The sequence below is a fragment of the Rana temporaria genome, chromosome 5 (genome assembly GCF_905171775.1).
Source record: "Rana temporaria chromosome 5, aRanTem1.1, whole genome shotgun sequence".
NCBI lineage: Eukaryota > Metazoa > Chordata > Amphibia > Anura > Ranidae > Rana > Rana temporaria.
The window spans coordinates 121,855,636-121,882,281 of record NC_053493.1 but is presented as its reverse complement, the minus strand read 5'-3'; the positions used below and the strand labels follow the sequence as shown (position 1 = coordinate 121,882,281).

Here is a 26,646-nt window from a genome sequence, read left to right as displayed (position 1 = left end):
AGCTGCTTTTCTTGCCTTCTGAAGCATAGGAGGACCATATCTGATAGGCCCCTATCCTTCAGGACCAGAGCCTCAACAGCCAAGCCATCAAATCCAGCAACTGGGAGGCAGGGTGGTGAACAGACCTTGAGTTACAAGATCCGACCTGGGAAGGCCCATTTATCAGGAGCTTGGCGAGGTATGAACACCATGTCCTCCTGGACCAGTTTGGTACAATGAGAAATGAGAATCACCAGAATGCCCTCCATTTCAACCCTGTGGAGCAGGCAAGGTAGAAGCTTTGAGCTCCAGTATGGGGAGATGAGCTTCCTCCAATGACCACGTTTTTGAGAGGGTACCTAGAGGAGAGGAGGGAGAAGACACACATAGGGAAACCGAGCTGCAAGCAAGCAGCCTGCAGCCCAGAGAGAAGCCGCCGCTGCCCACAAGATGGGCTAAGTGAGGGCCCCAACTGACTCACTGACTGGGGGGGTGACCCAGTCACTCTGTACTAGACATTATCTCCTGATGAAGCGGTAGTTCACAATGAAACATGTAGAGGACAATATGTCCCGTAAGGACCTATCATACCCCTGCCTCCATCTTTGAAGCACACCAAGTATCAGCAATATATGTAAAGACTAAATACTGTATATGATGTCCCTATTCATGTTGGATGTCATGTTCTTTTATCTTTATGTATAAATACAATTATATATTTTTTATTCATGTATTGTGTCTACCTGGTACCGAGATCCTTTTATACATTATTGGAGACTAGTTTGGGGAACAGTCTCCAATCCCATTTTCTAACTAATTTGGATGATGGTACAATCCCATTTTCTAACTAATTTGGATGACGGTACCCCCCCCCCCTTTCGTATTTGCATCCTTACTACTTTAAGAGGCTTTCCCCCCTTTTTTCCTTACTAGTTTTGGAGATATATTGAAAGACTGAACCTCCTCATGTACCATGTAATTGGAACCAGACAAGGTACCTTCCTCATCTTCATCAGAATGTGCAGAAGTAGCAAGAGGAAGATAAGATACTGTATGTCATATATGTCAAAGGTCAAATTTTTGTTCATCCTTATTGGCGCAACTTTGGGTCCAATGTTTGAAAAAGCTCCTCTAAAACAATGTCAATAGCTAAAAATATACTATAATAGTATATATTTCTATATTCTGTATTAGAAGACAGGGAAACTTGTGATGTTTAAACATTGATGGCATTTGCTTGGGAGATGTTATTTCCATATAATTGATGTTTGCTTCTAAAAACAACAAATGTGTTTATGTAAGTCTGAAAAAAAATCACAGGATCTAACACGGCTGCATAGTTTATTTACATTTTTTTTGTGTGCTGGTGGTTAAAAAATTTGCTCCAGGTGCAATATATGCTGGGCACCCCACTGGAACTGTATAACACCCTGCCGCTAATCCAACACATTAGGTGGGTGCAACCAACTACCTAGGTGAGTGCCTATCACAGAGTCAAATGCCCAGAGGACATCATTACAGGCCAGTATCACTTCTTCCTAGCGGGTATGGGTACAGCCCTCTAGAGGAAAGACAATGAGTAGCCAATCTGGAAGCTGCATCTATGAGCTTCAGTGGCTCTGCAACAAATGATGAATCTTGCTAGAAGAAAAATTATCTTGATAATAGGAAATGGTTTGCTTTTCTCTGAGCAGTGAGATGTCCATTTCTCTCAGAACATTAGCATAAAACTGAGACTTGCTGGGAGTGAGAGGCATCAAGGAACACACCAGACATGTCAGGGATAAAGTTGTGGAGAAGTTAAAGGAAGGTTCGGTTCTAAAAAAAATATCCCAAGCTTTGAACATCTCACGGAGCATTGTTAAATCCATCATCCAGGAAATTGAATGAGTATAACACAACTGCAAACCTACCAAGACCTGGCCGACCACCTAAATCGACAGGCTGGGCAAGGAGAACATTAATCAGAGAAGCAGCCAAGAGGCCCATGGTAACTCTGGAGGAGCTGAAGAGATCCACAACTCTGTATTAGTCCTGCACTCCACAAATCTGACCTTTATGGAAAAGTGTCAAGAAGAAAGCCATTGTTGAAAGAAAGCCCAAAAAAGTCCCGTTTGCAGTCTGTAATGTCATAGTTACATAGTTAGTCAGGTTGAAAAAAGATACAAGTCCATCTAGTTCAACCATAAAAAATAAATAAAATAAAAAATATCGTACGATCCCATATACCCAATTTTATACCTACAGTTGATCCAGAGGAAGGCAAAAAAAAAAGAAAACAGCAGAGCATGCTTCAATTTGCTAAAGGAGAAGAAAAAATTATTTCCTGATCCCCTTAGGCCCCGTACACACGACCAAACATGTATGCTGAAACTGGTCCGCGGGCCAGTTTCAGCATACATGTTCGGTCGTGTGTAGGCGCGAGCGGGCCGAATTCCAGCAAACATTTGCCCGCCGGGCCTTTTCCCAGCGGGCAAATATTCCTGGACATGTTTTAAAACCGTCCGCTGGAATCCTGCCCGCTCGGACATGTACGGTCGTCAGTACAGACCTACCGTACATGTCCGAGCGCCCGCCGTCCCTCGCATGCGTCGAATGACTTTGATGCATGCGTGGAAGCCTTTAAATGGCAGGCCCGCCCACGTCGCCGTGTCATCGTCGCGGCGACGACGCGGACACGCCCCGCGTAGTGTTTACGCGCGGACTTCTGTACGATGGTTAGTACAACCATCGTACAGAAGCCCTGTGGCAGGCATGTACGGTGAAAACGGTCCGCCGGACCGGTTTCACCGTACATGTTTGCTCGTGAGTACCCGGCCTTAGAGGCAATCGGATATTCCCTGGAACTTTACCAATAAATGTTAGTACCCAGTTATATTATGTACATTTAGAAAAATATCCAGGCCTTTCCTAAAGCAATCTACTGAGATGGCCAGAACCACCTCTGGAGGGAGTCTATTCCACATTTTCACAGCTCTTACTGTGAAGAAACCTTTCCATATTTGGAGATGAAATCTCTTTTCCTCTAGACGTAAAGAGTGCCACCGTGTCCTCTGTGTTGACTGTAAAGTGAATAACTCAACACAAAGTTCACTATAAGGACCCCTTATATATTTGTACATGTTGATCATATGCCCCTTATTCTCCTCTTCTCAAGAGTGAATAAATTCAGTCTAATCTTTCCTCATAGCTGAGTTTCTCTATAACTCTTATCAGTTTGGTTGACCTTCTCTGCACTTTCTCCAGTTCCCCCATATCCTTTTTGAGAACTGGTACACAAAACCGAACTGTATATTCCAGATGAGGTCTTACTAATGATTTGTACAGGGGCAAAATGATATCTCTCTCTCTCTCTGGAGTCTGTACCTCTATGAATACAAGAAAGGAATTTGCTCACTTTGGAAATCACAGCTTAGCATTGTATGCTATTATTGGTCATTACCCCTGATGAAGATACGATTACCCTGTATCGAACACGTGTAGGGGACGACACGACAGCCAGTCCACCTGCTTAGGAGGAAACATACACCATTCCAAAACCATCCGCTGTAATATTTCATGCCATACACAGAGTGGTGCAGTAACGCACCTGGTACATATGAGTACCCCACTGGGCTGTTCTTATTTGTTTAATAACATTTTTAAAGCAATATCACACTATCAATGCTTTTTATTCCCGAGATACTGCATGGGAAGCCCAGGATCCTGTTACCATTATAGAACCCAGGGGTGGTTCACAAGCGTGTACTGACTGAACATAATCGCTAAGTTGCACGCTCCAAAGTGAGCATTTGATACCTAGGGGGTCACTGGAATGAGAGCACCAATGCATGATCTGCAACAGCTGTCAATCATTTTCAGACAGATGGATTTATAAGCATGTCAACAGTGCTATTACTGGATACCACGCATATGCACTTTTTTCAACAGGACTGTCACAGCATTGTTTTATAAAAAGACTTGTTTTTGCACAATAGCATTTTTGCTATTTAAAGTGGGACTAGTGTTGTTCCCTATATACCACCGGACACTTATATCTGTTACAAAGCACTTGGATGCACATGAGCACTTTGGTATTAATGTTTTAATTGACATAATTATTGTTTTTGTTTTGGTCATATCACATCTATGTCACAAATGTCTACATGTGTTTGTTTTAATTTTAAGCACGCATTTATTTTGTAATATTCCAAAGCGCAGCGTATAATTTACTATTTTTGTCTATGTGCACAAGCTCAAGGGAGGTGTGTAACGCTTGCAGCTGGTTAGTGATATCCGTTAGGGCCCTTTCACACTAGGCGGATCAGTAATGATCCGCTCCGTGTGTCCGCAAAGCTCAGCGGGGATCCTCCGTAAAATCCCCGCTGAGCTGGCAGCTGACAGGGCGGTCCCCGCACACTGTGCAGGGACCGCCCTGTCTTTCCTCCGCTCTCCCCTATGGAAAAATAGGATTTCTTCCGTCCGCAAATGCGGATCTTTGCGGAGGCAGACAAATTACGGGTGTCAGCGGATGTTCATCCGCTGACACCCGTAATCACATAGGGACCCATGTATGTCCCGTTTTCATCCGCAAACGGACAGATGAAAATGCGGACATACGGTCCATACGTGTGAAAGGGTCCTTAGGCTTTGGGTTGATTGAGGGTCACAGGAATTACTTACTTGAAAATTGCTGTTCACAGACACCCTCCATCCAATCTAACAGAGCTTGAGCTATTTTGCAAAGAAGAATGGGCAAAAACTTCACTCTCTAGATGTGCAAAGCTGGTAGAGACATACCCAAAAAGACTTGCAGGTGTAATTGTAGCAAAAGGTGGTTCTACAAAGTATTGACTCAGGGGGGCTCAACCTTTCAGATATCTATTTGTAAAAAAAACAAATTAAAACCATTTATAATTTTCCTTCCACTTCACAATTATGTGCCACTTTGTGTTGATCTATCACATAAAATCCCAATTAAAGCGGTGGTTCACCCATAAAAACGACTTCCCCCTATTACACTGCCCCCCCGCATTACAATACGATTATGCCTTTAATTTTTTTTTGGCTGCTGTACATACCTGGGTACAGCTATTCACCCGTGTCCTCTGGGTTGTGAGTCCCGCGGGAGTGGGCGTTCCTACCATGGCGGTGATTGACGTTTTGACAAAAAAATGAGCTCCCCCCGTCGCGTAAGCCGCGTCACGACTGGCGAAAGGAGCCGAACTGCGATGCGCAGGCGCAGTATAGCGCCGACTCGCCGTTCGGCTCCTTCCGCCAATCGTGACAATGCTTACGCGACGGGGGGAGCTCGTTTTTTAGTCAAAACGTCAATCACCGCCATGGTAGGAACGCCCACTCCCGCGGGACTCGCAACCCGGAGGACACGGGTGAATAGCTGTACCCAGGTATGTACAGCAGCCAAAAAAAAATTAAAGGCATAATCGTATTGTAATGCGGGGGGGGGGCAGTGTAATAGGGGGAAGTCGTTTTTATGGGTGAACCACCGCTTTAAATAAATTTACGTTTTTGGTTGTAACATGACAAAATGTGCAACATTTTTAAGGGGTACGAATGCTTTTTCAAGGCACTGTATCTCCGAAAGCTGCATTACATTTTTTTGACGTTTTACCCATAGTTCAACTTTAATACTAGTTTTAAAAGATTTGAACAAGTATAGAGAAAGTAAAGGGAATTACACACAGACACATGCTTTATAGCAGATGAAGTGTACATTATTTATGCTCAGAGAGAACTGTCCCTTTCTTCATAAGAATCACGATGTGTATCTGTTATGTAAATACTTCAGCAATAAATAATGCAGATATGTAATGCCAGGACAGATTAGACGTGTTACTTTCTCCATTACTTTCTCCATATGCTGCTACTGGAAGGAAACCAGTAAACACATCTGGAAGTAAGGAAAACATGCCAGCCTGACGTGGACTATATGTGGATTGTCCTGAAAATAGTATCCAGTCTAGGCTTAATCTGACACTGCACTTATGATCATTTCAATTATTTAACATGTAGAAAGGACCCCCCCCCCCAAAAAAAAAGAAGGAAAAAAAATCTGACTGATCACATTGTACAATCATTCAGACATTTAAAGCATATGATAGCACTATGAAAACTGAAATAATTTTACAGGGTATTTAATAATACCCAATAATAAAACCCTATGCAATAAAAATTTACTTCACATGGGCCTGTGTCAGTAAATTTTTGATTGCATCAGTACAGCTTCCTTCTCTAAACAAGTCAATAAAAAAATAGATTACAGCAAGTTTATGCAGCTTACAGGGAGACCAATTGCACCTGTCAATGAACTGCATTTGCAAATCAACAAAAGCCCAAAGCCGGTTGACACAGTCCCTAAATCAGTTACAGATTTGCAAATTGTCAGTTACTTTAAAGTATATCTGTATTTAGGCTATGGATATTTGATCATTGACATATTCTTAACAAGCAGTAATAAAGCTATAAAAACAAGCCCTCATTAGTCTTTGTAGCTGAAGGCACTGTGAAGCAATTCATCCTAAAAACTGACAGATAAGCTCAGCTCACCTTGTTACCCACTTCCACAGCAACTGTTCTCTCTTTAAATTAGATATTGGAAGGCTGCCAAGTGACAGCTGGGTGTTTGGGGTCGGGTGAGCTGAGCTGCTAAGAGAATGCCTTGCATGACCTCAGTGTTACAGAGGTGAGTAAAAGCAAATTTAAAGCCAACTTAGGCATAGGTGGTACTTTTAATATAGTAGATGTTAGCAGACATTGCATTAAAAAAAAAGAAAGTAAGACAAGGCTGAATACTTGTATGAAAACCACATAAACCAGGCACACATAAGACAATTGGGAAGTTGGTAAGAGTCATGCAGTGTTGCCTCCATTTTTGTTGCAACCCCTTGGCAGACAAAGACAAGCACATGAAGGAAAGCTTCTGTCTGTTCATAAAGAATCACCTTTTACCTGATTCAGACTATTCAAATATGCCACGCTAAACAGGAAGAATGACCATACTCAGGAGATATTTGTTACTCACTGCACATGGCCCTGAAGGCAATATGAACAGTGTAAAAGAATTTATCTTTTGCAGAAAGATTTATTTTTCTAAAACTACATTTGAGTTTTTATATATGGCCACAATACACTGTATGGTCACTTTACATGTAGCTAGTGCTTAGAAGAGATCTTTGAAAAATGCAAGCAGTTATAATATTCATGATCAGTTTATATAGCATAGGTCCCACTGGGGAAGGTGTGGGATGGTAGCTGCCTGAGTTACTATCACGATCATGCCAAGATGCAAGCCAGCTGTATAGATTTGATAACTGTTATAACAGCACTTAGATGGATCTGTAAGATATTGCTTGAAGGTGAATCAATTGTTTCATATTTTTTTTCCTCATGAAAGTAACATGTTATAAGACCTTGGCAAACTGTATTGATTTGGGATATAATAATACATATGATTACATACAGTGTATATACTACACTTTAAATACAAGTTCATGGACATATCCCAGTGTGCATTGCTCCAAAGTACGCCGCAAGGACATATTGGTTTCGACGTGAACATAAATTACGTCCAGCCCCATTCACGGACGACTTACGCAAAGGACTTAAACATTTCAAATTTCGACGCGGGAACGACGCCCATACTTAACATTGGCTAGGCCAGCTATTTGTTCGACTAACTTTACGCCGGAAAAAGCCTTACGTAAACGACGTAAAAAAATGCACCGGGCGCACGTACGTTTCTGAATCGCCGTATCTAGCTCATTTGCATATTCTACACCAAACTCAACAGAAGCGCCACCTAGCGGCCAGCGTAAATATGCACCCTAAGATACGATGGCGTAAGAGACTTACGCCGCTCGTATCTTAGCCTAATTTAAGCGTATCTGGTTTCCAGAATACGCTTAAATTTACGACAGCGTTGATTCAGAGTTACGGCGGTGTATCTGAATCTAGCTAAAAATATTAGTAAAATGTATTTTATAGGAGGCAATAAATGTTTATAATAATTAGAGCTTTACAAGCATCTCTGACATTCCTACACAACTCTTATAAGTATTATACAGTTACAATAGTCACATACAAGCATGACTCCCATTAGGCAGTCAAACATTCAATGCCTGCAAAGTGGGTTTCATTCAATTGCTTACTCAACTTCAATCAATGTTTAGAATATTTCAACAGTTTACATTTCAATGGCCAACTCTACCCCACATTAAGATTTCAGTTTTAGGGAAGCACCATTGGGGTTTATTCACCTGTCGGATTTTTATAAATCTAAGATACTTCAGTTACAAGATTTTTGCCATGGGTGTCAGGTCTCTCATCACCTCCCATAATTCCATAACAAAGATGTCACACTCTGTTGAACACTCCAGTTATTACTGATACAAGAATAAGAAGCAATAGAAAATATAGGTATAGCATTTATAATTTTGAATGGTGTGCATCTGACAGTTATACCACAACACAAATCAGTTGCAGTATCTCATAGAGATCAAACATTGGCATACTTTCTGTGAATAATTGCTACACTTGACATCTGCAGTGGCCATGCTGCAACTAGCATTCATCCATTATCTATGGAGACTAAAAGACCTAGAAGAGAAAATATAAAAGATACAGGAAAAGGCCAGAACGATACAAAACAGAAGAAATTTAAAGGCAGGAGGTAAAACAAAGATGAAATTAGGAGAGAGCAGAATGAATACAACACAAGGTAGAAAATTAAAGGATAAACATAATAGAAAATAATACAAAAGGCCAAAGAAAATAGGATTTTTGTCCCAACTATAAAAGGACAAATGATAGTATTCTGAAACATTTGGTTATACTGCTTCCTTCAGGAGATTAAACACAGACAAAACAAATCTGTAAGGGCACTCTCAGTTTAGTAACAATAAATAATGAGTGGATGATAAGAACAGAGAGAAGGGACCTTGTCCCATAATTTATTCCAAGAAAAGCAGGATCCAGTACCCAAAGCAACATTATGGCCATGTCCATAGCGTGGGGTCTGGGTATGGTCCCCAAGGTATTGCACTGTATCTATTGTTATAGTAAAAGGCAGTGAAGAGCTGATTGAAGAAATCAAAGTAAATAAGATTAAGTTCAGCATAGAAACTTCTTTGTAAAAGAGAGGAGGTCCATCACCTATGGCAGTGATGCTGAACCTTGGCATCCCAGATGTTTTTGTACTACATTTCCCATGATGCTCATGCACTCTGCAGTGTAGTTGAGCATCATGTGAAATGTAGTTCCAAAACATCTGGGATGCCAAGAATTGCCATCACTGACCTACAGTATAGGACACCAGCAAAAACTGAGGTCTCGTGGAATATGCGGAAGTGGGTGTTTCTAAAAGCTTTTCCAGCTTCCATAAATCTAAAGGTAACAGGCTATAACTCAGGGTCTATACCTATCCAGTCTGTGTCCCATACTGTACAATATAGATAACCGGTTTGGTGTGAGTGGGATGGGTTTTACTGGGCTGTCCTTGGAGCTTTGCTATACCAGTGTCGAATCTCCTGAAGGTGGCAATATAACCTATCTTTTTTCCAGAATACTATCCTGTGTCCTGTAATGTCCTGTACAATTAAGAAATACATACAGACGTCTTTGGTAAGCTAACGCGTTTCTTTGTCCCTCTGGGACTTCAGTGCTGATATATCCAAAACAAAAGTTCAAGTCCCACCCTCAAATACTACAGCCAGTATAAAGCCAGCTGATGGAGTTATACAAAACAAAATAAAATATAAAATAAAAAAATTGAGAGACTAGCTGTGAGACAGCGGGCCTTTTGCAAGTGGACTGTGGAAAGTGAAAGGCACCTCTGAATACATTATTAAATATTGCTAGTTATCTCTATTTTGTGGCATATATATTATATATTGTTTCTTTTAGCCTCTTATTTGCAGTTTAATTAGCTTTTACAGGCTTGAAAGTTCTGGGCTTGCATACAATTATAACAAAAAATTTTGCATGTTGAAGTTAAAAATGATCCATTTACAGAATGAACTAAAAGCAGCAGGTCTTCAAAACTCAGGATGGCTTCCATAAGAAAAAGCTTTAAATAGTTTCTTATCTGTCAAACTTATTTAACAGTTTCTCAATACAGTGAAGATGTGCCCTTAAAATTTGTACCTGTAATTTCTTGTGTCTTCTTCAATTTAAAAAGTGAAATAATTTTATCAAGAAGATGATATACATGCCGTTCTTGAATATAAAAACACAACTGTTCTAAGGGCATATAATCTGCTATATGGATACTCTGGACCTTGAATTTATAACAGGTGTTAACTGTCATTTTAATCACAAATATTATTATACAATATATTAGCCTACAACACTGCTACTCTTTAGGTAGTCAGAATATTTATTTTCTGGAATCAGGCGATGATTAGGATAGCTATAGGCACCTTCAGACCTCAACAGGCATGCCTGGTCAGTGTGGGAATCTATTGCCCAAGTTTGATTACATCTGGTTCCAAAGTTTTTTTAACTTATGCTAAGCCCCATATCCTTTGTAACACATGCCACCCAGAACTACAGGAATGACCGAACAAACTAAACTAAAATTTATAGCAAATGATTACACAATATTTGATTTTGATCAAAAAGTATATTTCAACAACCACAATGTAGCTGCACATAAAATGCTATTCAAAGCCACAGTGTAAATGCATATCCAATTTGCAATGTCATACTTGGCACATGAATAGCAAAAATAAATGAATAACCACAAGTTGAAATCATTGTGAGCAAAAAATAAATAAATACAAAAGCTTAAAGCAAACCAGCCATCAGATCAAGCACAATGTCTCCCTTTTCAGCCTCCTGGCTACATAGCAGGTATCTTCCAGTGGTACATCTTAGGCCTCGTACACACGGGCAAACATGTCCGATGAAAACGGTCCGCCGGACCGTTTTCAGCGGACATGTCCGCCCGGAGATTTCTGTATGATGGTTGTACACACCATCATACAGAAATCCGCGCGTACACGATACGCGGTGACGAGGCCGCACCGTCGCCGCGATGATGACGCGGCGACGTGCGCGGCCCTGGAAGTTCAATGCTTCCACGCATGCGTCGAATTGATTCGACGCATGCGAGGGATGGCGGCCGCTCGGACATGTACGGTAAGTCTGTACAGACGACCGAACATGTCTGATGGACAGCGGACATGTTCGGTCGTGTGTACGGGGCGTTACCATTAGTGTTCCTTTTCAACAAAAAGTGCAGTAGCCCTTTTGAAAAACTAAAATTTCCAGGTGTGGTGTCATACACAAGCACTTAGCCCAGCTTTCTCAAAATGTCTTGGTGGTGCCTGAGTGGTCAATTGGAAGGCTGGCATAGTGGAATAGAATTGGATTGGACATTTTTATTTGACCAAGTAAAATGTTTCTGGGGTTATGTCCCTTTATCAGGGCTTACATTTCTTGTGTGTGCAAAAGAAATTTGAATAGGTGGTTAGCCTGCATTTGAATTATTTTTAACATGTAGATAGAAGCACACTCAGTTGCCAGACGAGATAACTAAGCAAGTTTCTAATCACAGCTTACAAATTACAAAATAGGATAAACCACCCATGCAGGTTCCTCTTGCACAATAAATGTAAGTGCTGATGAAGATGAAGAGGAAATCGTGCATAACCCCAGAAACATGTTCGCTATCAACTATTTATAGACCCTTTTATTGTAACAAATAAATGTTATATCTGGACTGAATCCCATGGCTTGGCACTGTCTATACCATATCAGGATGTGGCCTGGCATGAAGTCTGCCTGCTATGAAGGGTCTTTTTTCGTTTCCAATGACCAGTTGACAGGCGCTTTTACAGAGTCCCCACATCTGCTGTCTACTTTAACACCTACACGTAGTGGAAATTATTGGTATTTAGTGGGACTCCTGGGGAAATTAGAGGAGAGATATGTAAGTATAAATGGGAAATAAATGGTTACTATGGCTTGTAAAAGGAACCACTGAAGGTGGCTGGTACTGAGAGAACAGAGATTACTGCGTACCTGTAAATGAAACAAGGGGTAGGCCAGGGGCGATCCCAGGGGTTCAGGAGGTCAAAGGTGTAATAATACCGACAATCCAATTCTAGGGAGAAAGCATGATGATTAAAATAATTTGGGGGCAGAGCTTGAGAGGTAGGAGCCAAAAATAAGTATGATAAGAGCTTGATAACTACAGTCAGGGGAATAGTAGCAGTCTTACCGTGACTATGAGGATAGTGTAGTTTGGTCTACACAAGTGGTGATGGGTACGTGTTTAATGTAACGTGTAGATTTTTAATTTTTACCCTCCCTTCTGATATATGTATACATGCCAATCTGCTTTACGATACAATTGTTAATTTGCTTTACCATATTCTTTCACTGCATACAGTATAACTGTCGCATGGACACCGGCCCCTGAAGAAGGGACTGAAATCCTGAAACGCGTAGGGCCTGAACCTATCCCTGCAGACATACGCACCACTCTGTGACGTACCTTGCTTTTATAATAATGTGTTGCTTATTATAATATTTGTTTTTGTATTCCTTCATAATAAATTTTTACTATACCTTATATTTTGTATCATTGTTACCGTTAAAGCCCCACCCTGGGGGAACCTCTCCTCTTTCCTAGTCTAACCAGGGGTGTTGGTAACGTAAAAGGGTCCTCCATCATAAAATACTCTTTCCTTCTAGTAAACAGAGTATTCAGACTATTTTATAAGCTCAGCCATAAACAACAAATTTAAAATTTTCATTGATCAAAAACAGGAGATATTTTTATGTTTCTGTCAGCTGTGATCTAAGTGGAGCAAATAAATGTTTTATGTGTATAACTTGTTAGAGTTCAGTTTTGGAGGTAACACAATCCTTTTAAAGCTGCTGAGTTAAACACTTTTAGGTCTTGTCACCTACCATAGAAATGTTACTCAAAGCCAAGAAACTGAAAAAGAAACCAAAGCCTATCCTATTACTGTGTTACAACACTGAAAAAAAGCAGCAGAGACTTTGATGAGTTATATAGCACAAGGCTCTTTATATTCTAGCCATTCTTTAGTGCAGGTTCAGTAATGTCGGTTGTTAACATATCGCCTGCAGAATACAGAGTTAACCTATCGCCACATGTGCTTATTCTTTCCTGCCTATCTCAACCACACTACAGTCCACCTTTACAGTTTATCAAAAGGTAGAGTCAAGTCTTCCATGAACCTGGCTATGCAGGTGCCATCGTGCCTTATGTTATGGGCAGGATAAGTCAGGTTTATTTACATGCACCACAATATAAGTATACAGTTTCAAAATGCATCATTTTTGAAGTTGCATTATAGATTTCATTTAAATTATAAGGTATCACTGCATGATGAATTTAAAATTATGGTAATGCCGTTCCACTCTATTTAATGTCAAGTCGCTGAATTTAATGCTTAAAAAGTATAATTACTATGCTATTAAAGAGATACCTCTGTTAGTTCTTTCTCAACCCATCCTTTGAAAATAGGCTTATTGAATGATTATTTTTACTTGCACGCTTTTCTAAAAATAAATTCATGCACAACCTTTTTGCCTAAGTTACTTTTAATATGCCACCATATGTTGAAAGTGTATCTTATTACCTTTAAATCTTTTAACCAATTGGAATTTCATCTAACATGTTATTGAATTTTTTTCTTAAAGCGCAGAGGAGAAGTGTTTTTTTTTTTTACTGTTGACACTAGGAAAGAAAGTGATGGAAAAATCGAAACAGATTATATCTAATAAATGTTTGTTGTTCTTTTCATAATAGTCTTTAAAAATATCAACCATCTCTATTTTACCATTTTGTAATATATATATATATATATATATATATATTTATGCGAGAATGCAGTTAACGATGAAAATGGCCACAACATTTGGCTAGTTCAACAAAACTAAATTGACAGAATACAGGTATCAGTAGGTCGAAGGATAGACATTAAGAAGCAAAAAGACAGATGGCAGTTGGTCTAACAACTAGCAGATGATGGAAAGAGGGAAGCCTTAGCTGTTAAAGCGTAAACATAGTTTTAAATTCTAAGTGGAGGGTCATATATCAATTGGAGGGTCATTTTTTTGTTTTTAACTGTCTGGTTTGAAACCATTAGATATATTGAAAACATTGTACCATTGATTGTTGGGTATCTGTAAGCAAGGTTTGAATAAAAGATTCCCAGATATCAAAGTATTTTTGAACCCGTGACTCCTTATGTAGCGAGGCCTCCACCCACCACATATTTCTGTATATTTTGCATTGTGTCAACAATATAAATGATGAAGAGACACATATCCCTGTTACATGTCAGTTTTTCCTTGTTTTAAAGGGGTTGTAAACCCTCAAGGTTTTTCACCTTAAAGCAGAGTTCCGCCAATTTTTTTTTAAAAGTCAACAGCTACAAATACTGCAGCTGCTGACTTTTAATATATGGACACTTACCTGTCCTGGGCGCCCACGATGTCGGCACCCGAAGCCAATCTTTTCCTTGGCCCTCGGGTGCTGCCGCTGCCATCTTGTGGCTTCACTTCTTGGTTACCTACTGCCAATGCGCGAGTTGCGCTGCGGGATCCCACTGGTCCCTGCAGTCTTCTGGGACCTGTGTGTCTCCCAGAAGACAGCGGGGGGATAGAGAAGGCGCCACAACGTCCTATAACTGGAAGTGGGAGCAAATACCTGGTTTACACAGGTATCTGCTCCCTCCTCCCCCCTGAAAAGTGGCAAATGTGACAGTGGAGGGGGGAAGGATTATGAAAAGCGAAAGTTCAATTTTTGGGTGGAACTCCGCTTTAATGCATCTATGTATTAAGGTAAAACACCTTCTGTGATGCAGCAGCCCCCCAGAGCCCCCCTTTTACTTACCTGAACACAGTCATTGGCTCCCAATGTTGTCAATCAAATTCAATAATGCGGGAACCAGGGGCAGGGCTGAGTCCTGCTGTCTGTGTCAATCTAACTATACACTCACCTTAAGATATTCTACGTTCTGAAGAGAACAGCTTTGAACTCAATCTGTTTGGTTTGTGCCTTCAAATCTACCAATGGTTTCAATAGCAAAAAGAAAACCGAGGTATTAAACTTTTTCCACTTTATATAAAACAAAAAATTACCCGGAGTTGCATTTACCAATTTATCACAGGACTGATCTCTATGGGAACTGAAGAGAAAAACATATTGTTCATCTGTCATTTTAACACTACAAATACAACACAACTGCAAAATAAGAAAAAGATGGCAAAACTCCAAAAATAAGGAAATTTAAAATTTTACTTCAAATCATGGAAGGACAAACATCAAAGTAAATACCAACAATGCAGAGACAGGAGATCCATTTCTCAAGCTAACATAGAACATGAATTATCCAATACTAACATATTTTAAACTGAAGAAAACCTGAGTACATAGAAAGGTGTATGTTCTGAAAGCAAGGCTTGAGGTTTTTAAAATTATAAAGTAACCCATTTTCAAGATTCATTACCTACACTTGTTAGTTACCTACCCAATTAGATAGTAATTGGATAATCATTGTATTACCAACAGCCCTAATGTAAACGTTTATATTGCTTTATGATTTTTAAAAGTTTTTTTTTTTTCAGGGTAATCTTTTGCTGAGCCGAGCCTTGGTATGTGCCATTTACTTGTGGGCAGAGCTTTCCCTTGAGCATGGCATCAGAATAGGAACTGACACCACTCACACTGCTCCAAAAGCCAAAGTTAGGGAGAGAGGAACAGAGAGGCTGTATGTGCATGTGCACTGATGAAAGTGCCCGACATGACCAGCACTGTATGCATGCATAATTGCTCATCTTTTGGGTACTGACAATCTTTGGGCGGGTGGGGGGGGTTTCAGCCATTTGAAAGAAGGCTGAATCGTGTTGTCAGTCCAGGACATAAAACACAGTGAAATTCTGGGGAATGGCAGGATCACCAGGTATTTTTCTTACAATAACTGGGGCTGTAAAATGGTACATTTTGTGATGTATATATAGTATGGGAACACTGCAAAAAAGACTATCAATTTTGCCTGGACAGACACTTTAAAAGGATAGTTCTCCTTTATTAAAAACGTGTATTTGTGGGTAAGGAGCACCTGTAGATAAAAAAACAAACTCTGCAACTTTCAATCAAAACTGAATAATGGCCTTGACATAGGTGTGGGATATTTATGTGTCTTCAGAAGCCTGGCTGAAAAACTCCCAGAGATGGCATCCCTCATCCTGCATTGTTGCTAGGGCATTGCTAAGACACTCCCAACTGTTACTGCTCGCCCTCACGATCAATGAAGTGAGCACTTTCTCTAAATCAAACCCCCTTGCACATGCTCTCTCTTCCCTGATGTAGTAGCTCTGAGCTCAGCGATGATTCAATAGCAAAGATCACAAACTGCCAATCTATAAGGGTTTATGAGTTTGCACCTGTAATGGGGGGGATTGAGAGAAGTAACAGCTGGGAGAGTTTTTAGCAACGTCCTAGCGTCAAGGCATAATTCGAGTTCGAGTATTTAGGCAGCTGAAAAAGGAAGTACCCAGCCAAGCCTTTACAAAGGGCACATTGAGTGAATTTCTGGCAGAAGTCTTCATGGGATTAACTGAGGCTGGAAGGGCTTTTCAAAAGCAAATGATCCTTGTCTAAATATGATGAAGTTCTGGGTGGAGCTTAGGCAAATTAGGAGAGTTTATTAAATCCTGTTTTAGTCTAAGAGGTTGATAGAGAAATAATTTTGAATCCTGAGTCATAACAATATGCTACAGATATCTACAAATGATCTTTGCAAAAAAATCAGCAATAACAAAGTTTCTGTCCCTTTTTGTTGTTGAAATGTGACCTTAAGGTATATTAGACTGAAATGTAATTAGATGGTTACTTTTTTTCACCTAAAGAGTGGAAAATATTTGGCAAATAAATTTCCAAAGGGTTTATAAAAATCTTAATTATCATATTTATAATTTGTGTATATACATATATTTATATCAGTTTTGATACACAGAGTGCATACCTATATATATTTATATATGTACACATCAAGTGGAATATATAATGGCTTTTGAATACAGTGGTTAACATTGCAGCTGCAGAAACATATTATTCCTTGGCAGGATTTCTCTTAACATGGCAGGTTGCTAGGAGTACTTGGACCATCGTAATCACTGTGCTTTCCATAGTGGGTTTGCATATACCCAGGCTTCACCCTAAAAAAAAAAAAAAGAGGCACATGTTTAATAGCCAGTTTTAATGATCTGTTATCAAAACCACATTGTCTTTTCACTCTATATCACATTCAACATGTCATATCACTAAACAATTTTGGAAAAATTACATAAAGATTTAGAGCCCTAGGGAAAGTATGTCTATCCAAAGTGAAAGTTATATTTGGAAATATTTGGCTGTGAAAGAAGGCAGTTTGTTAACCGAAGGACTGAAGAGTGTTACACATATGGGGCCAGATCCACGTAGCCCGGCGTAATTTTAGGCAGACGTAGCGTATCATAGTTACGCTATGCCGCCGCTACTTTGAGAGGCAAGTGCTGTATTCACAAAGCACTTGCCTCTAAAGTTACGGCAGCGTAGCGTAAATCTCCCGGCGTAAGGGCGCGGAATTCAAATGATGAACAGGGGAGCGTGTTTTATGTAAAATAAGCTTGACCCTACGTGAATGACGCTTTTTTCGTATGGTGCATGCGCGCGCATGCTCAGTATTACGTCAAATTTTCTAATTAAATTACGCCCGCTCAATGCCTAGACGACGTGAACGTAATTTACGCAAAGCCCTATTTGCGAACGTTTTACGCAAACTATGTACACGACAGAAAATTTGACGCTGGCCCGACGTCCATACTTAACAGTGCGTACGCCTCATAGAGCAGGGGTAACGTTACGCCGAAAAAAGCCTTACGTAAACGACGTAAAAAAATGCGCCGGGCAGACGTACGATTGTGGATTGGCATATCTAGCTAATTTGCATACTCGACGCGGAAATCAACGGAAGCGCCACCTAGCGGCCAGCGTAAATATGCACCTTGGATCCGACGGCGTACTAAGACGTACGTCAGTCGGATCTAGCCCAGCTTCAGGCGTATCATGTTTTGTGGATACAAAACAAAGATACGCCGGAGCATCCTAGAAGTTACGCAACGTATCAATAGATACGCCAACGTAACTTCTTCGTGGATCTGGGCCTCGGTGTCTGCAGGCAACATTGAAACATGGTGGAAGTTGCTTGCAGGTTTAGGGATGCAAGTTGAAGATTTGGTCAGACTGTATGGTCTCTTTAGTGCTGAAAGTTACAGGAAAATACTCATCCATCATGCAGAACAATAGGCTCAATTCACAAATTTAAGTACACCAGGAAATTAGTTTAAAAAAATCCACATAACTAAAAATAGAAGAAAGGGAAATTTACCCCTAGGGGCTTTGTGTCGCAGCATGGTATAAATGATAAACAAATATAGTAAAAAAGTATAAATGCGTAGGGTCTTTCATTCTCATAGTGCTCACATGTATATAGTACTGTTCAATTTGCATTTGTTACCATTTTGTGTTTGATCTTTTTTTTCTTCTTTGATTGATTGATTTTTTTCTGTCAAAGCTCATATCTTGAGTCCCTTTATTTTCAGGCTCTTTTTGATAATCATATTTATTCTAATAAATTTATACTTGTTTACTATATTTGTATATGATTTATACCGTGCTGCAACACAAAGCCCCTAGGGGTAAATTTCCTTTTCTTCAAGTATTATCAGGGGTGTGCAGCATCCTTTATCCATGGGTTGTAATACCTTTTCTTTGCTAACATAACTAAAAATAAAGCCTTTATCTATAGAAGAACTTTGGAAAGTTCTCCTAGATGTTTACACAACTTTATTGCGGCGTTCCTTAAAAGAGAAGTATGGGGTATAACAAAAATAAAAACCTCATACTCACCTAGGTAGATGCAGCATTGATCCAATGCATCTGCCTTTGCACTGAACTGAGCAATAAAACACAGCTGATCATTCAGTTCTCCCCTCTGTCAATCACTGGCTCTCTGCTCTGCCCCTCCAACACTCTCTGGAGGGGAGGGAGCGGCTGGCTCAGTCTCCCAGCGGCACAGCTGAGAGGCAAAGCCAGCTGCCGGTCCAGGTATCTGGGTAAATCTCAACTGTAAAGTCTGGATCTTTCACCAGCCTCGACCGGCTGAGTGAGGTTAACCAACAGGAGGCTTTAGTCCGTTATTCAACTGAAAATGGGTCACATGAGTACAGAACAAATTGCACTCCTGTGATCCATAGGAGAGGTAGGTCCAAATAAGCTTTGGCCATTCTTCTCCTTTAAAAACTGTGCAAGTACGCCTATGAGAACTGATGCTATTTTAAAGGCATGGGTAGGGTTCGAAAGGTAGACAAACAAAATATTGATTTAATTTTCTTTTTTCTCCACTTTTTACCCTTTTTAGGTTTATAATTGATAAATTATTATTCATTGTATTATCATTATTTATTTATTTATTTTCAATGTTTTTATTGAAATTTTGTAGACAAACATAACAATAGAATCAAATATTGCAGTAAAACAGATATTCAGACATAAGTATTGATGGAGAATAAATAAAAATAGCATCATAAAATGTCAGTAGCCATTTTTTAAGTCTGACTTAGGATTTAAGTAATAAATCTTAATATGGTCTTAAGGACCATTCTAACAAATAGAACACTTCTAATAATTAGTAGGTAAAGAAGGAATATATTGAGTATAGAAAAAAAAGAGAGGGGGAGAGAGAAAGGAAGAGAAAAAAGGGGGGGAGGAGGATGAGAGTGCTCTTTAATTTAGAGTATAGACTACAAACTTCAAGGGAATTCACATCACATTAAGTATTTATATTATAGTTAATCCAGGGTTCCCATACAGTATCAAACCAAGCAATTTTATTGTCTTTAAGAGCAGATAATCGTTCATTAATCATTATCCATGACAGTTTGGTTTTCAATAGATTGAATGGAATTGTAGGGGTCTTCCAGGATTTAGCGATGGATATTCTAGCTGCGATAAATATAAAAGTTATCAATTTTTTCATTTGTTTTGATGTTGTTTTCACTTGTACTCCCAATAATGCATTTAGTGGCGATTTCATGAGGTTCACATGGGTTAAGGAATATATAAAATTATAGGTACGAATCCAGAACCTCCTCACTTTTTGACAAGTCCACCAAATGTGATACATGGTTCTTTCAGTACTACATCCTCTAAAGCAATATGGTGATACTCCTTGGACAAAAGAAGCTACACAGACTGGAACCATGTACCATCTTAACAAGACCTTGTAATTTGCTTCTATTAAGGATGTATTGATGATCGATTTAGAAGCATTTAGGGCTAATTTATTCCAGTCTTTATTTTCCATAGAAGAACCACTATCTTGTTCCCACTGTTGCATAAAAAATAGTTTTTGAGAGTTTAAGGATAGGATACCATAGATCAATGATATATGGCTTGAGTGTTTATCGAGAGACCTACAAAGATTCTCTATAGGAGTGAATGTTGACAAATTAGAAATGTGGCTTAATTTCATTAAGAATTTTTTTATGAGAGTGTAACGGTGGCATTCCGAGTCTGGTAAATTAAATCTTTCCCATAACACCGATTTTGTCAATGCGCCTTTATGATCACATAGGTCCGCTATCCTTAACAATCCCTTATTAGTCCACCATGAAAAATCTTGCGGACGTAATCCAGGGAGAAATGAGGAATTATTGAGTAATGGTGCCAAGGGAGTGTGTGGAGATTTAAGTTTGTTAGAGGTGGACAGTCTATCCCATAAATGAAGGGAAAAGGATAAAGATGGACATAGAATAGTTGGTCTGTCTCTACTTTTTATCCACATTAAGTGACTAATGTTGGGGTACAGAGAGGATTCTAGTTTCATCCATATTGGTTTAGATTGCCTAGTATGAAAGCGAATCAATTGAGATAGTTGTGTTGCTTGAAAGTATTTCAATAAATTGGGCATACCCAAACCTCCTTTTATTTTAGGGGTATATAACGTTTGTTTGTTCACTCTAGACTTTTTACCATCCCATATGTAATTGAGTAATTTTGCCTGAAATTTTTGCAAATCTGTACATATTATTGATCTTGGAAGGCATCTGAATAAGTATAATATTTTTGGTAGAATTATCATTTTAACTGAGTACAGTCTACCGAACCATGAAGGGGGATTGTTATACCAATTTTGAAGAGTCTTCAATAATTTATCATAGAGGGGGGGATAATTTTGTTTGTATAGAGTAGTAATATTGGGGGTCAGATTTATTCCCAGATAAGGTAATGATTCTTTTTTCAAATTAAAGGGGAAACATTCACGTAAAGAATGTATTGTGGTAGGATGTAAAGATATATTGAGAGCTTGTGATTTAGAATTAGTTTACTTGTAGTCCAGTAAAGGATGTAAAATGACTTAATACCACATTCAGATTTGGAATTGATGTGATCGGGGAGGAAAGGAGCATCAGAATATCCTCCGCGAACAATGCACATTTGTGTTCTCAATCTCCGCAAATAACTCCCATGTCAGGATGTTCCCTTATTTTGATGGCTAATGGTTCTAGTGCTAAAATAAATAATAAAGGAGAAAGGGAACATCCTTGGCGGGTACCTCTACCTATAACTATATTTTGAGATTTGTAACCTTTCACTACTATTTTTGCTGTAGGGGTGTCATATATCATTTTAAGCGTTGTAAGAAATTTTAGGCCAAATCCGTATCGTTCTAATATAAAGAATAAATAATCCCAGGTCAGGGAGTCAAATGCTAAGTCTAAGGACATCAATAATGCTCCCCTTTGGCCTCCTCCATCCCAGCCCGAGTTCAATGCTGAAATAATATCTATGATGCGTCTGGTCTGGGGCTTGTCGATTGGGTATAAATCCTGCCTGATTGGGGTGAATGTATTTTATTATGAATAAATACGGGTGGCTAATATTTTCGTTAGCAGTTTAAGGTCAACGTTGATTAATGATATCGGACGATAGTTTGTGCAGTCACTATGGTCTTTATTTAGTTTAGGAATTACATGGATAAAAGCTGAGTTCTCTTGTTTTGGAAGAGGTGCACCCTTTCTTAAGTAATTATAGAATTTACAAAGATGTGGGGCCAAAAAATCAGCGTATTTATGGTAGTAATGACCGGATAATCCGTCTGGTCCTGGGGATTTGGATGGATTTATAGATTTAATAGCTGTTTTTTGTTTCATTTATTGTAAACTCTTCTTCCATCAATTCCGAATGTTAGATATGGTAGGGAGGTTTAAATCATGTAAAAAGCTCTCTGCTTTAGTTTTATCAAAAGTTTTAGGGGCTGCACATAATTTAGAGTAAAAATTAAAGAATTCTTGTATAATTAGTTGGGGGTTTTGAGTGGTGTGGCCATTTTTTAAGCATAGTTTAGGAAGTGCAATGTTGAATGACCTAGGAGTGAGTTTTCTTGCCAATAATTTGTTAGGTTTATTTACCATTGTGTAATATTTATGTTTAGGTCATCTAATATATTTTTCCGCTATAGTGGTTAGATTAAAATGTAATGTTGTTCTGGCTGCATCAATCCGGGATCTAAGATCAATGTGTGGGTCCTTCTTTTGTTCTCGAATGAGATGAAGTAATTTACTCTCTTGTTGGCATATATCTTTTAACTTTGGAGGCTCATTGAATTAATTTACCGCGCATATTAGCTTTATGAGCTGCCCATATTATCGATAGTAGGAGAAGAAATTGATGAGGAATTAATCTTGAAATATTTCTTAATGGTTAACTCAATTTCCTCTTCTATGACTTTGTTGTTCAATAAGGATTCATTTAATCTCCACGATGTTGGGCATGTTTTGGACCAGAGATTCGTCAATATAATTTGAACCGAGGAGTGGTCTGACCATGTCATAGGAAGTATCTTAGATGATGATATGTATGGGAGTAAGGGGGATACAGTAAACAAATGATAAATTCGTGAATATGTTTTATGGGCATGGGAATAAAACGTATAATCTCTAATTGTAGGATGAGTATCTCTCCAGACATCAATAAGGTCATAGCTATGTAGTAAATTTGCCAGTATATTCCTCTGTCTAGAGGTATGTTTTAGAATAGCTTTGTTAGGATTATTATTGTTTTTTTACACACAATGGGGTAGATTCAGAGAGAAGATACGACGGCGTATCTCCAGCGCATTTTTTTACGTCGTTTACGTTAGGCTTTTTTCGCCGTATAGTTACCCCTGCTATATGAGGCGTATCCTATGTTAAGTATGGCCGTCCTTCCCGCGTCGAGTTTTGAAAATGTTGTTTGCGTAAGTCATTCGCGAATAGGGCTGGGCGTAATGTACGTTCACGTCGAAAGCAATGACGATTTGCGGCGGAATTTCAAGCATGCGCACTGGGATTTTTTCACGAGCGGCGCATGCGCCGTTCGTAAAAAAAATGAAATATACGCAGGGTCACAGTTAATATACATAAAACATGCCCACATCATCCACATTTGAATTAGGCGGGCTTACGCCAACACAGATACGTTACGCCGCCGTAACTAAGGGCGCAAGTTGTTTCTGAATACAGAACTTGCGCCCTAAATTACGGCGGCGTAACGTATCTGAGATACGTTACACCGGGACAAAAGATAGACCATTCTATCTGAATCCAGCCCACAGTATATACACACACTGTATATATACAGCGGGTAAAATAAAGTATTAAACACGTCACTGTTTTTCTATGTAAATATATTTCTAAAGGGTCTATTGACATGAAATTTTCACCACATGTCGGTAACAACCCATGCAATCCATCCATACACAGAAACCAAACAAACAAACAAACAAGTTCAGAAATTAAGTACAAAATCATTTGTTGGCATTGACAGCTTCAAGAATACCTCCTGTATGGAGAAAATAGTTGCATACATTGCTCAGGTGTGCTTTTGGCCCATTCTTCCACACAGTCTTACAATCTTGAAGGTTCCGTGGGCCTCTTCTATGAACTCTGATCTCTCTATATTCAAGTTAGGTGATTGGCTAGGCCATGCTAGCAGCTTTATTTTCTTTCTTTGAAACCAATTGAGAGTTTCCATGGCTTTGTGCTTAGAATCATTGTTGTGCTGAAATGTCCACCCTCATTTCATCTTCATCATCCTGGTAGATGGCAGCAGATTTTTATCAAGAATGTCTTGGTACATTTTTCCATTCATCCTCCCTTCAATGATACGAAGTTTGCAAGTACCGTATGCTAAAAAACATCCCCACACCATGATGTTCCCACCTCCAAACTTCACTGTTGGTATGGTGTTTTTGGGGTGACATGCAGTGCTATTTGACCTCCAAACATGGTGTTTATTCTGGCATCCAAATAGTTAAATTTCCGTCTCATCTGACCAGACTACATTCTTATAGTATTTCACAGGCTTGTCTAAATGTTTTGCAGCAAACGTGTGGTGAGCGTGCATACAGGTCATGGCGGTTAAGTGAATTACTTATTGTACCTTCTCATTCCAAGTTTTTCTGAAGCTCTCCACAAGTGGTCCTTGGCTCTTGGACAACTCTTCTGTTGATTTTTTTCACTCCTCTGTCAGACATATTGCAAAGAGCACCTGGTTGTGGGCAGTTAATGGTGAAATTGTGTTCTTTCCACTTCAGGATCATGGCTCCAACAGTGCTCACTTGATCATTCAGAAGTTTAGAAATCCTTCTGTAACCAATGCCATCAGTATGTTTTGCAACAACAAGGTTGCGAAGGTCTTGAGAGAGCTCTTTTGCTTTTACCCATCATGAGATGTTTCTTGTGTGATACCTTGGTAATGAGACACCTTTTTATAGGCCATCAGTTGAGACTGAACCAGCTGATATTAATTTGTACTGACAAGGGGCAGGATTGCTAATTACTAATAGTTTTCATCCGGTGTCTTTGCTTTATATGCCTTCTTGCTGCTTTTGTGTTTAATCTTTTGTTACATGTGTAAATTTTATTACACATAACCTAATTTCTGAACTTATTTATTTTGTTTTCTTTGTATGTATGGATATATAATTAAGAAGGCTTGGCACATACACATATAAGATGGGTGGGGGGGGGGGTCATCACCCCCTCATCTTCCTTTTTTTTTTGGGCTCCCCTATCTTCCTCCTGAAAGAGGACGGGGATAGTAGAAGCCCCCTCTCTCTTAAGCCACAATGCAATAGAATTTTGTAATTTTAAAATAGGAAGGTCACAACAGGGATAATTACTATTTTATTTTTATTTTTTATTTTTTTATTTATTCACATATCGGTATGGGAGGTAGCTATCACTTAGAAATATAAAGGACAATTTAAAAAAGCAGTGCCCTTGAAGTAAGGGATGATTTAGTCACAGTTATAAATGAGGTGGGGTTTTTTTTTTTCTCTCTTTTTTTTCTTTCTCTTTTTCTTCCCCTATTGTATCTTTGTCCCTCCCCCTTTTCTACTTTCCTGCACCTCACCTACCTCTACCTGCCCTATTAGTACCTGTATTAGGGACCTAGTTGGACTGAATAGTACATATCCCATAGAGGTCGCCCCCCGGTCTCTAAGTGAGGTAGGGAGGGGGAGATGGAGGGGGGTGTATTTGTCTCCTCTCTTTTCTTTTCTAAGGAAGAGGGAAGGAAGGAGAAAAGGAAAAAGGGGTCACCTTATGTTAACCAAAATAAGGGGTTTTAAGGAGACCATGTATGTGTTGTTAAATGTATGTTAGTATATAAATGTAAGAATGTCATGTTGATGTTAAGTTTTTGTTGAAAAAATATTTAATAAAAAGTTAAATGAAAAAAGTATGTATGGATTGCATGGGTTGTTACCAGCATGTGGTGAAAATGTAATGTCAATAGCACCTTTAGAAATGTATTTACCTAGAAAATGGTGAATATTATGGACAGCACAGCTTCCAAACTACAGCAGTTAGAACTATGCAAGCAACATAACACTCAGTGTATAAAGTGTTACTGTGCACAGTTGATTTGATCATTTTCACTGCCTTAGTAATGCCTTAGTAATTACCACAGCCATTTCATCTGAGGGAAATCCTGAAAACATGACTTATTGGGGCGCCTTGAGGACTGGAGTTGAGAATCTAGAGCACAGTAAACAGAGTGCAATAATCAGCGTATGCAATGTACAGCAAATCTTACAAGATTTAGAGGTCAGGTTTATGTAAAATACAGCACAGCTTTCAAAGTGCAGCAGTCAAGAAAACATAAGATACAAGGTCTACTTACAGTGGGGGGTAGTGGGGGGGGGGGAGAAATGCTCCTTATATCAGTTACAGTGGGAGGCAGAATGCCTTATATAGTTTTTTTAATGGGAGGAAGACTGGACTTACACTGGTTTTGGTGGGAGGAAAGCTTTCTCTTACACTTGTTTCAGTGGGATAAAGCCTGCCCCTCACATTGGTTCAGTGGTAAAAACATAGGGCCAGATCCACGTAGCGGATCGTAATTTTCGGCAGGCGTAGCGTATCGTATTAACGCTACGCCGCCGCAACTTTGAGAGGCAAGTGCTGTATTCACAAAGCACTTGCCTCTAAAGTTAGGGCGGCGTAGCGTAAATCTGCCGGCGTATGGGCGCGGAATTCAAATGTTAAAGATGTGGGCGTGTTTTATGTTAATTTTACTTGACCCGATGTAAATTACAT

The 26,646-nt window shown here is 39.3% G+C and overlaps 1 protein-coding gene across 1 annotated transcript in view; it reads right to left on the bottom strand.

Moving 5' to 3' along the window:
- Positions 1–15,237: 15,237 nt before the first annotated feature.
- Positions 15,238–26,646, bottom strand: part of OSBPL10 (oxysterol binding protein like 10) — a 592,524-nt gene continuing 581,115 nt past the window's right edge. Inside the window, exon 12 of the mRNA XM_040353085.1 lies at positions 15,238–17,178. Coding sequence (XP_040209019.1) covers positions 17,134–17,178 — 45 coding nt within the window. The 3' untranslated portion in view covers positions 15,238–17,133. The remainder of the gene's footprint in view (positions 17,179–26,646) is intronic.